This window comes from Octopus bimaculoides, chromosome 15, assembly GCF_001194135.2.
Source record: "Octopus bimaculoides isolate UCB-OBI-ISO-001 chromosome 15, ASM119413v2, whole genome shotgun sequence".
Taxonomy (NCBI): Eukaryota; Metazoa; Mollusca; class Cephalopoda; order Octopoda; family Octopodidae; genus Octopus; species Octopus bimaculoides.
This window is the reverse complement of record NC_068995.1, coordinates 14,268,988-14,281,369: the sequence shown is the minus strand read 5'-3', so window position 1 is coordinate 14,281,369 and position 12,382 is coordinate 14,268,988. Positions and strand designations below refer to the sequence as shown.

Sequence of the window (12,382 nt, the reverse complement as noted above, 5' to 3'; positions counted from 1 at the left end):
ATAATAAATTACATCAAATCAAATTTCAGGGAAAAAGGCAGAAAAAAAAGCAAAAATAAAAGAACTATAAAATATATATTTACATATTTTTTTTTTATACAATATTTAGCTTTTTGATGTTTGTTTGGTATATATTTTAAATAGGATTAAAATTTATAGCCACAGAAGTATTAGCAATCAAAGAAGAAAAATAATTAAATTAAAACAAAACTTCAGTACATGATTTTCCTTCCAGCCCCTGGGAGCAAGGAAAAACAGTCAAAATGATGACAATATGGCTGTCTCGGCTTTAAAGCGATTACACACCCTGCTGACATACTGCTACCACCTCCATGCAAACTCACAGTCAATGACCAACCATACTCATTGATAGTCTCAACACAAGAAGACTGCTTTTTCAATAATCTAAGAATCTTTTTTTTTTTTGCAGTACACAAACTGAAGCCTTATCCCCCCACCCCCTCAACACATACTTGTCTTTATTGGAGCATGCAATCAGGAGTTCTCTGCACATAGGAAAAATATATGTTGATCATGGCTTGCATAACCTTGCTAATAGGATTTGCTCACTCAGTACTAATACAAGACTAAAGCTATATCTATACTGACCCTTGTCAAAGCTGCTAACAAGGGGAACCTCAATGTGGACACTTGAAATGGCTGGAAATAACCAAATATCAGAAGAAAAAAAAATCAAGTCTATAAAGTAAATACCAGACTTAAAAATGGGTGCTGGTGTAAATTTATTTGACTCAAGACTTCAAGTTGTTGCGCCAATATGGACATTAGTTCAACAATTGAAACATGATAATGTTAGAGATAAAAGATACTACTTATAGAAGATTCACTGGACTGTCAATTCAATCCGAGCTGAACTTAGATTAAGTAAGTTCTGAGGATGAAGGAAAAAAAAAGCCCAAGATATTTCCTAATGCCTGTTAGTTAAAGATTGCTATCACACATCAATGATGAGCGTCCAGCTCAACTGGAGTTAAACACTTCCACCTCACAGGATTTACAAGTTAAGCTATCTATGCTAACAGCTGTTACAATTAAGACAACCATCAGAAAGTATATTAAAAAACAAAATTTCAAAAAAGAAAGAATTTATCAAAACATCAAATAAATTCATTAGCAAGATCTTGACACTTTATGAAACCCCAAAATGGATTAATTAGTATAGAATTAATTTCTTAACTCAAAAGGAGCCAGATTTTTTTTTTTTTAAGGTTGAAAATTTAATGCTAAATATAGAAGATTGCTGATGGTGCCACATAAAAAGTACCCAGTACACTCTGCGTAGTGGTTGGCGTTAGGAAGTGTGTCCAGCTGTAGAAACCAAGCCAAAACAGATTATGCAACCTGATGCAGCCCCTGGCCTTGTCAGTTTGTGTCCAGCTGTCCAAACCCATGCGAAAATGGAAAATGGACATAAAATGACAATTAGATACAGGTACAGATGTTTCTATATGGAAGTATGGATGGGTGGTTTATTTCACAACCAAGTAGTTTGGGGTTTGGTCCCACTGTGTGGAATCTTGTCAAGTCTTTTCTTAATGACCCCAGGTTGACTAATCCCTTGAGTGAAATTTGGTCGATGGAAACTGTACAGAAGCCTTTCATGCATCATATCTTTTACTTGACTCATTTTCCATGCTGGCCAGAGCTGCACCAGGCTCCAATATCAACTTTGGCATAGTTTCTACAGCTGGACGCCCTTCCTAATGCCAACCACTTTACAGTGGATAAAAATTAAAAGCAGGACATTTAAAAAATAAAGCATTTGGGCTTACTGTCTTAGTTTTGTTAGACATAGAAAACAAAAACAATGACACTTGGGGAAGTTACCTACGACAGTCTAGGATTCTATCCTGGAGAGAATTCAGCTTCTGTCTACTTAGTTCTTTATACCAACACCCCCAAGATCATTTCCGGTTCTATAGTACAAACTTCCTCTTTAAAAAAAAAAAAAAAAAGTGATACAAATTAGAACTTTCCATCAAGAGTTTGTGCTAATTTATATTCCAAGACACCAGTTTAATTGTGACTTATTTTACTAAATCCTTTATTATATTCAAAATTGATCGAAATAAAAGCAATGTGTTCCAACAGAAATATAGCAACAAAAGAGTTAATAGAGCTCAGAACTAAGCAACAGCTTAGTGGTAACTCTCTAGATATAAGAGACATTATTATTATTACTATCATTAAGGTGAAGAGTTGGCAAAATTGTTAGCACCCCAGGTAAAATGCTTAGTGGAATTTAGTCTGTCTTTACACTCTGAGTTCATACTTTGCCAAGGTGGACTTTGCTTTTCATCCTTTCAGAGTTGATAAAATAAGTACCAGCTGAGCACTAAGGTTGATCTAATTGACTTATCACCTCCTCCAAAATAGCTGGCTTTATGCGAAAATTTGAAACCATTAGTATTATTATTATTATTATTATTGTTGTTGTTTCAAAGACTAAAATATTAGAAAACTAGTTCTCCACTCTGAACTCTTAAAAGACTCTCCAATTCAACAACTAGGATTGGTTGGAATGTATTTCAGAAATTAAGACAATTCCCATACTATCATCAAATATATAACAGACAATTACTTGGTTGTGCCTGCTTTGCTCAGCAAGTGTCAATCTCCTGAAAGACGTCACTCAGCACCTCCAAATAAACTTACACAATTCAGCTCTAAATACAGTTGTTCAAAGCCATACTGTATATTTAGATAAGATACAATTTTCATTAAATAATTCTCCATACATGCTCACGTCCTAATTATAGTTTGCTTTCGGGGTTTTTGTTTCGTCTGTTTTTAACCTTAGGATATCTCCATGTAGTCTATGATTAAAAGCATTTGAGCCATAATCACTTATTCAGATAAATATCTAAGATCATACTAACCGATGTATCTTACCAGCTTTTAAGACAGTGGGGTTTGATAAGAGAGGATTTGACTGTCAGTTCAAGCATAGGTCAAGATAATATTAGTAATGTAGCAACAAAACCTCATATTTAAAAGATGTGAAGAATGAGATATCTATTTGCTTCCTTCCATGAAGCCTCAACTCTTGATGTAACCATAGGGGAACCATCATTTCATACATATCTTAGGAATATAAACCTGGCTAACAATCTCTCTCAGCTGATTTCTCTGTGTGTCTCTCTCTCTGAGGGAGAGAGAGCAATCATTCTGGTGATGCTCAATACAAGATATCTATACGATTGTAATGACGATAATAACATCTAAGGTTCGTTAACTGGTTTACATATTTTAGTAGAAATAATTTCATCACTAATTAATAAACAAGAACGACATATAGGATAGGCCAGACTAGGCTAAGCATCGGATATTGCATGGGTTAGGTTTAATTGATGCATCTTGAAAAAGTAGTTTTTGTTTCCTAAAAACAAAAACTATATTGTTTGTTTCATTATGAATGGAATAGAGAAATAACAGCATCACAAACATGAATGACCAACAGGATAACAATGCAAGTTATTAAAAAGTCTGAATAAACAGCATTGTTTAAAGTATCAGAGACTTAAGACTTAGTAAACTGTTCAACCAAGAAGTAGGGAGATTTATATCTGCCAGCCTAAAAAGATGTGCAGGGGTTTAAATAGAATAAAAATTAACAGATGTCGTTGGCTTCTCTAAATTTGAGCAGAAAAACAAGGCTTTAATTTGTTTTTTTGCTCTTGGGAACAAGTTACAGATCTTCAGGAAATGTAGCTTGTATACATAGATAAGTTGGTATTTTTTGGCCCAGAAAACTATTTTGTCAGTCAAAAATGCAGTGTACATAACCTTTTACAGGGCGTCCAAAACTTATCGGGAGGAAGGAAGGTGTTGCCAAACCAAAGACTTGGTCCAAATGGATTAGGGTTAGGGTTAGGGTCCAAAACAAATTATTTGTACAAGTATATCTTGGTGAAACCTTACTGGAGTAATCACATGGGTTACAAATACATAAAAATGAAGAGTGCACAAACCAAGAGGAGAGCTTCTGCCTGGTTGCATGACTTGCTAGAAATAACAACCAGGTCTCGAGTCGCAGACTCTGGCTAAAGCCACCCAAAGTACCTGGTGATGGTGGTATTTAACGAAGTGACAGATTAAGTAGGCCACAGCAGGATTTGAACTCAAACTATGAAAAGCTTCAATAAATAGTGCAAAGAATTTCAACCAATGCTCTAACTACTACCATAATAAGGGTAAATATATAAATTTACTGAACAGGAAAGATAAATAATTCAAATAGGTCATTAATGATTGAACATATAAAACAATAGAATTGAATTGATTTATCCATTTCAACAACCAGTTAGGCCAATCACAATTATTGTACATGAAATTTGTCAAAACCTTTGAAGACTAATAACTTAAAATATAAAGAAAATGGTTCGTAATGATAATATATATCAGACATACTAGACAAGGTAAACAAGAACAGCTTATAAAACATATGGCATACGTTTGAGTTTTAGTGTTTATTTAAATAAAAATACAGAAGATGTGAAAAAGAAAAACAATAATGTAGACAACTTATTTCACACGTCTCTTTTTTTCATACTGAACTGACTGAATATTAAATAATGTTATGATCTGCAACTACCAATCCTTAGTGTGTAGGTGGCTCTAGTAAGCTTTATATATATATATATATATATATATATATATATATACACATACATATATATATATATATATATATAGCTATGTCAGTGGGACCTCAGATTCATTTTTTGAAATTGCACACTATGCAAGTGGTCCCTAAAACCGTTTTAGAACACACTATACCCAATCTAGGGATAAAGAGGAACAACAGAAATTGAGCCCAGTAATTATGATTGTTACCTTTACAAGAGAATGAAAATCAATCTCCCCTTTGCTTAGCCATCCAACCGAGACTATTCCAATAGAGAGAAAGAGCAAATCTTCAAGCAAAATTTATAAAAACAATTTTAAAAAGGAAATACATTTGTAGATAATCCATTATATATAATTTTGAAATCAAAATGTAAAATTATGTATAAAAATTCAGTTAAACCACTTTCTGTAATGATAACACTCGTCATTTAGCATCCATGTTCCATTCTGGTATGAATTGGACATAAATCTCAATTACTAAAACCCATATGTTGATATAAATTCTAGAATTTAAAATTTTCACCCAAATGCAATGTTGGTGAGCAGATAATCCTAGATTTTAAAAAAATGATCAAAATATTCAAACATATCAGGTTATTTAGTGGAGACAAAAGATGAACTATTATTTATGAACTTTTCTTTGCTCTATATTTTATTCAATTAAAAATAAACAGCTGTTCCATTGATACCTTTATTTCACTTGAAGTAGTTAGTTAAAACAAGAGACACGTCTCATTCATATTCCAAAGCAAAAATAAAGCTAAGTGAAGGAAGGCCTAGAAAGAGTTAATGAAGGTTCTAGTCAGGAGTTTGGAACATAAAATTCAAAAGCTTCAGGCTTTAGTGACAAGAACGTTTTTGGATATAATTATGCTGCCTCATAATTGTAGGGATCAAAGTCAACCCCAGTACATGACAATCTTTTATCAATTATTTGCTCCAGCCAATGAATTGCAGCCATGCTGGAGCACTGCTTTAAAGGGTTTAGTTGAACAAATTGACCCCAGTATTTCTAAGACTGATACTTTGGCCTCTTAAGCCAAACTGCCAAGTTGTGAGCACATAAACCAACATTGGTTGCCAAGCATGGGGACAAAAACACAGACAATAGATTTCCATTTTTCAGATTTAGTCACAAGCCATTGGTTGGCCTAGTGAAGGATTTGCCCAAGAGACTGAACCCAAAACCATATGGTTACAAAGCAAGCTTCTTAATCACATAGCTATACCTGGTGTTCACTATTTGGAGCAAGGATGGACAAGCAACAAGGATTTGAACTCATTGCAATATTAAATCCAACTACGGTAACTGCAGTAAGTTCTGTAAACCATCCAGCTAGACCTATACTCAAATGGAATTCCACATGTGACCATCCCTGTCAGTGTTCTTGAGTGTACATTAAGGATTACCTCAACTAATATTTCTGTTTTTAAGATGGTAGGATGTAACTTGAGGGATTTTTGACAGCTATTTCTAGCAGGTTGAGTAGCCATATAGGGGCATCTCTCCAAAGGGGCTTATTTCTTACAACTGATATTAAAAATGGTGATAAGTAACAGGAACTGTTGAGTAGTACTTAAAGCTGTAATGAGAATTTTGTACACACCAAAAGGAAATGTTCCATGCAGCCGGTTTTAAATGATAAAACAAGGTTTTAAATTTACAAAACAAAAACATTTTTGGATAGTGGTTAATAACAGGAGAAACAAGAGGATAAGAGAATGGCAGTTCAGTCCAGAATTTACAACTGGATTCAGTTATTAAAAAGAAAGTATGAGTTGAAGATATAAAAAGATGTGAAAATATATTTCTAACTATAAATTTCAAGATTGTTGAAGAAGTCTAGAACAGTTATTTCTAAAATTGAGTGAAAAACAAGAATGAAGGGAAGGAGTAGCATATCAGGTTAGAATACTGCTGTCTCCTCCCACAACTCAACATAGGCATAGCTGGAACCAAAAGGTCAAGGTTTGACCTTGACAAGCAGCTCTTTAGATAAAGTCAGCTGGAAAACAGGAATGAGATTCACAGCAATCAGGAGTGTCATTCAAAAGACATTTTTTGTTTCTTTATTACTGCCACAAGGGTGCCAGATGAAAGGGCATCACAAGGGTCGGTTATTGAGAGCATTGAGGGTTTGTACAGAAATCAAATGTTTGAGAGAAAAAATGGTTTATTGCAGTATAGCAATATATATGCTGAAGTGTCAAGAGACAGTTTGCCTCATTGGACTACTGAAGGACCAAGATTATACTAAATAACAGAGTGTCCTTCCCAAGCTTATTGGTACATGCCGAAAATAGAACCATTCACTCAAGCTACCATTCAACAACTATGCTGGGATGCCTTTTCCATCTTCACCTTCCACTCCAAGTGAAGTGTGTGAAAAATAAGAGTTAGAAAATAGATGAGGACTTCATCAATGTGAGAAAAGTCTGTCCTCGGCACTTTCAGTTTTCGGTGTGTCAATCATGGTCTCTCTCTATAGCCACCAAACATTAGAAAGCTACCTGTCCTGCTGACAAAAGATAGCAGAGTGATCTCCACAATAGACTCAGCTAATAACCTATCCATCCTACACATGACAGCTGTTCAAAAACTGCCCAAAACAGCAACATTCAAACAATGAGTGAGTATATGCAGAATGGTCCAAACTGGGCTTGGACCTAATGATGACATTTCCATGCCAGTAATGTTCATTCTGAATCAGCAATGTCCCTCTGTAATATTTCTAGGCCCAATATTTCTGGAAATTATCCACAGTTCTCAAGTCAAATGTCTTTCAAAACATTACACTTCATTAACCCTCTGCAGAACTCTAATGTGGGGACTACACTGCCTAGCTGGTAGAAGGCTATGAGTATGACATTTCAGATGACCAGCACCAGTCTTAGTCTTTACCTGACCCAGAATTGTAACTTCAAAGAGACAAGCTTGAGGGTAAACATGCTTGATAAAGGACAATCACACCTGCTCACCATGTAGATATTTTTATAGCTGTTGCAGCCTCAAAATATCTGCACAGTAAAATAATTATCAGTGGAATGAGTTCTTTCTACAATAAACAAAAGAGTAGATCTTTCAAGCTACTCAGACAAAAACTGGGGCAAAGCATCATGAAAAGGTAATCATACATCACAAAAACAATGTATGCGTTTGCCACCTCTGTCCAACTTTTCAGAGAAAGATCACTCTCAAACTATTTCTGGGTGATACAGGCCAACTGGCTGATCTCAATTCCCATCCACCTCACAAATCTGAAAGAAACCACAGCTCAAGCAACTTAATTGGTCCATTGACACAAATTACAGACGTGTCTCCGAGGTTCCAAGATGGAGCAATCCCAACAACTTGTCCAGTTTAATTCCTTTAAAATGGTGTCAAGTTGTGTGTTTGACACTATTGTGGTAACATTGTCTGCATATGCTGACATGGTACTCCTGTCTGCAGTTCAAACCAGCTCAGCAATCCATGCAAACAAAAATGTGATAGGACACTTGATGGGCCAAGTGTGTAGTTCAAAATGTTTCCTTTTAATCTGACTACCAAGTGGATGCTTCTATACAATAATATATAATACAATATGCAATATTCATGAGTATTCTCTCTATTAAATAGCTCCTAGCATATTCCTAACCACTTCCCCTCTCTTTTTACACACACATACATACAGTATAAATATAATTTGAAAAGTAGCAAGAATTTCCGAGTAGAGAACACCTACTCTATGAGAAAGTAATTATAAAATGACTAATAAAATTCCTGTTATTCTGATACGAGAAATAATAATTAGCAAAAAGGAGCTTAAAAAGGGGCCAATGCATTTTAAGTCAGAGTGAGACGTAATTATGTCTCCTGAAAAAAAAAAAAATGTTGATACTTTGGTATTTAATAAAACAGAATAAGCTAGACAACAGCAGGTCCATGCTTAGTACTAGCAATGCTGACCTAGATGCACCGTATTGCCGGTTACGTCAGGATATTTATTATGATTTGACGAGAATAAGGTTTTTTTAATGTCTCTTGACAAGTTGTTCAACAGAAGGGAAAAAAATAGGCAAACGAATTCATTAGAATATAAACTGTTAATTTAACAAATGGTAATAATGAAAGCAATGTTAATTATAACTTTAAAAAGCTATCAGTAGCGATTTTTTAAAATAAATATTAAACAAAAAGAAAGGTAAATGTGATTAAGCTGACATAGGACTGTAGGATTGTCGAAATAGCAAAAGACCAGCTAGAAGTTTCTGTTCGCAACTTCCCTTTCCACTTGCAGTGAATTACTTGATAAAGGAGTGGCAGAGGCGGGACTAAGTTGTACAACACAACAAGGCCTGGTTTTTCTTTTTTTTATTTTCTGTTTTCCGTCCCTCTATGAATCATTATCAAATTCTTTGTTAGAAAGGTGGCAGGATGAGCCATTTGTATACAAATAGCTCGTCCTTTTAAAAATAATTGTAGTAGTTTGTCACAGGAAAGGAACTGTGTAATATTAACAATAGGGGCGAGTATGCAACGATAAAAAATAAATCCACAGCAACATTTTAAAAGACGAGACAAGCACGAACAGAGAGATTTAAGATTATAGTCAAGTAGTAAAGAACCTACCACCACTATCAATATCGACAACGGAAAATAAACAACTATATCCACTACAAGTAAGCCAGACCGGGCTAACTGGTTTGTTACCGACAGGTACATTAAATAACAGGTGAATATGCAAGACAACCAGTTACCTGCCAAGTGCCACAAGTCAACGCATAAGAAAACGAATAATGGGAATAAAGACAAACCACACGATTTATATATCATACTCATAACTTATAGAATCTATGAAGTGTGCGTGTGTGTGTGTGTGTGTGTGTACATATAGCATGAATGATATCTGTATATATCTACATATATATAATTATATACCATGTAAGTGTGTGTGTGTTACACACAACAGATAAATACGAGTTTGGTCGTTCCAACAGACTTTCTATACTTATTTCGACTCAGCGGCCCATTCCACAGGTTTATCTTTGCTGAGCCACCGTGTTGCGGGGACGTAAACAAACTAATATCAGTTGTCAAACAAAGAGGGAGACATACAGAAGGGTTTTTTTTCCCCTGGTTTATCGCAACATTCTAATTTTATTTGATAATTTAAAATTTTTATTTTCTTTCCATATAACTGTGTTCCTTAATGTAAGTTATCTCTAGAAAAATTTAGCTAAAAATGAATATACGAGAGATATGGCTGTCTGGTTCAAAGTTTAGTTCTCACTGCTTTACTACCTTGGCCAAATGTCTTTTACCCTGAGCCAACTAATGCCTTCTGAATGAATTTGGTAAACGGAAACTGAAAGAAGCTGGTCTCTCTCTCGCGCGCAAGTGTGTGTGTGTGTGTTTACATTCTGCAATTTCATGAGTTACGGTGTCCTCTTCACATTTCCCTGTCAACAAATCCTCCAATAGCTTTGCGCTTTTGAAAAATGCGTCGCATGACAACTTCCAAGGTTTATCGACAGGAAGGGCATCCGGCTATAAAACAATATGTACCAGTCTTACCCTTGCTAGCATAGGAAAAAAAACCCAGACGTAAATCCGAACGAATGAATGAATATATCATTTTCCACCTCAAAACTCCCGAGTTCTTTTTTACCCTTTTAAATTTTGCCCTCTCCCCTACTATCACCTCCATGCACTTTTTGTCTTTCCTTTGAGATGTGGGGGGACACTTAGAGGGACAGTTATGCCGAAACTGTGTATATGATTTATCGCATACATACTCTGAGGAGCACTTAATGTTGAAAATGTAAGTCCCCAAAGCATGAAAATAATACCATTTGAAAATTCGAGCAACTTTACGAACCCTGCCTACTGTACGAGGTCTTGGATTTAGAGAAGGTGAAATGGGATACTGTTAAACTAAAACCATATATCGTGTACTTTTTTTTTTATTTTGTTTTGTTGCCGGATTCTTTTTTTATAATTGATGGAAGCCACTAGATTCTTGGATTACCTTCATTTCGGATAACACTGGATCTGTTATTTTATGCTGTTAACATTAATGTCTTTCCCAAGGGCGTTAACAGTTTAAGTAAAGCGAAACAGCTACGAGTAGGAATTGAAACCAGCTTGGCGTGTGTTCTGTACGAAGGCAGGTCAAACCAGTGGTGATTATGCAGAGGGTGTTTTTCCCCCCGCTGATGTATTGGCCTCCCCTACATTTCCCCTTCACACATATACACCCTAGTTACGAGACCCAGTTTGTGTAGTTACACCAGAAAGAAAAAAAAATCTGATTATTTTGCAGTCAGGAGGGTGGTACTGAAAGATGGCAGTCTCTTCGTTTGGATGGGAGGTGTTGTGAGTAATAATAATAATAAAGATTACAATAATACGGCAGTCAGCTTAGTCTCCCGCAACCTTTCTGAACTAAGTCAGTTGTCAGCGTGGGATATGTGTATTTATACATAGATGTTTGTGCGTGTGTGTGTGTGGACAAACTTGAGAAGAGTACACTGGTCGGTCTAGATAGTAGGATAGGAAGAAAATAACTATACAATGAATTAACGGTATCGAAATTTGAAGAATCAAGGCGTCGAATAAAGTTCATTATCATTATAGTTATTTTTTGTGCACGAGAAGAATGTAGAAGCAATAATAGAGCAAGTGTGTAGCAGAAATTAGTTACTTAGGATCTGGAGGAGAAACAACAGTTAACGATTATAGGAAAGGAGCAGAATAATAACTTATCCCAACAAGTGTGTGTGTGTGTGTGTATATATATATATATATATATATATATATATATATATATATATAAGCGTTTATTATATTTATATATATTTATTCCCCAGAATTTATAAAAGTGTTTATTCGGTGAAAGAATCTAACGGTTTGGACCCTTGTCTTTCGGAATATATACGAATATATACGAACGAGTTGTCGTATAGGTTGGAAAATTTTTACTATATTTTATTATATGCTCTAGCTGTGTATGCTTAGACATAAAATAAACACCTGTTCGATTATGTTTAGCTTCAGGTCAGCCTTCATCAAACGGGCTCGTAAATTGAAAAGCATGCCAACCACGACCATCCCGACATTGTTATATTTAACGCTACATTGTCGATGTATGCAGTTCTTCTTTCATTAAGACCGTAGGGTGCGTAATTAGATAGAATTTGGTTGCTATTACTAATAGGGTAAGCGACCACTATGATGCTCCCTCGTCGTGTGCTGCCAGTATTTAGCACATTTATTTTCGAATGAAAGAAAGCAGAAGTGTTTAGAATAATTCTATAACGAAACGAAGTTTACACGAAAATGAGAGGGAGAGAGAGAGAGAGAGAGAGAGAGAGAGAGAGAGAAGGAGAACAGGTGTTAGTGGTTATTTAACCCCTATCGAGCAAGCAGACCCAAGATCGAAACCGTTCCGAACGTGACCATCTAGTTTTATCCTCGGATATAGTGCAGGACTACTTTATCAAATGTGTCCCTCAGTTTATTATTTTATCAAGACAACTGAATATGATTTGAGGGAGATTTGACTAACATTTCAAGCAGGTCTTACTACATGACTACAGAGCTAGATACCATTTCTACTCTGTTGGCTGGAACAGATTTCTAAAATAAGACAATAACTAACACAGAAAAAAAGAAAAAAAAACAAACAGGTGCGCTACTACGACATACATATATATACATATATATATATACATATATATATATATATAT

The 12,382-nt window shown here is 35.2% G+C and overlaps 1 protein-coding gene across 1 annotated transcript in view; it reads right to left on the bottom strand.

The window, feature by feature from the left end:
- Positions 1-12,382, bottom strand: part of LOC106873618 (filamin-A) — a 91,896-nt gene that overhangs the window by 76,155 nt on the left and 3,359 nt on the right. Inside the window, exon 3 of the mRNA XM_052973452.1 lies at positions 12,219-12,271. Within this exon, the coding sequence (XP_052829412.1) occupies positions 12,219-12,271 (53 nt within the window). The remainder of the gene's footprint in view (positions 1-12,218; positions 12,272-12,382) is intronic.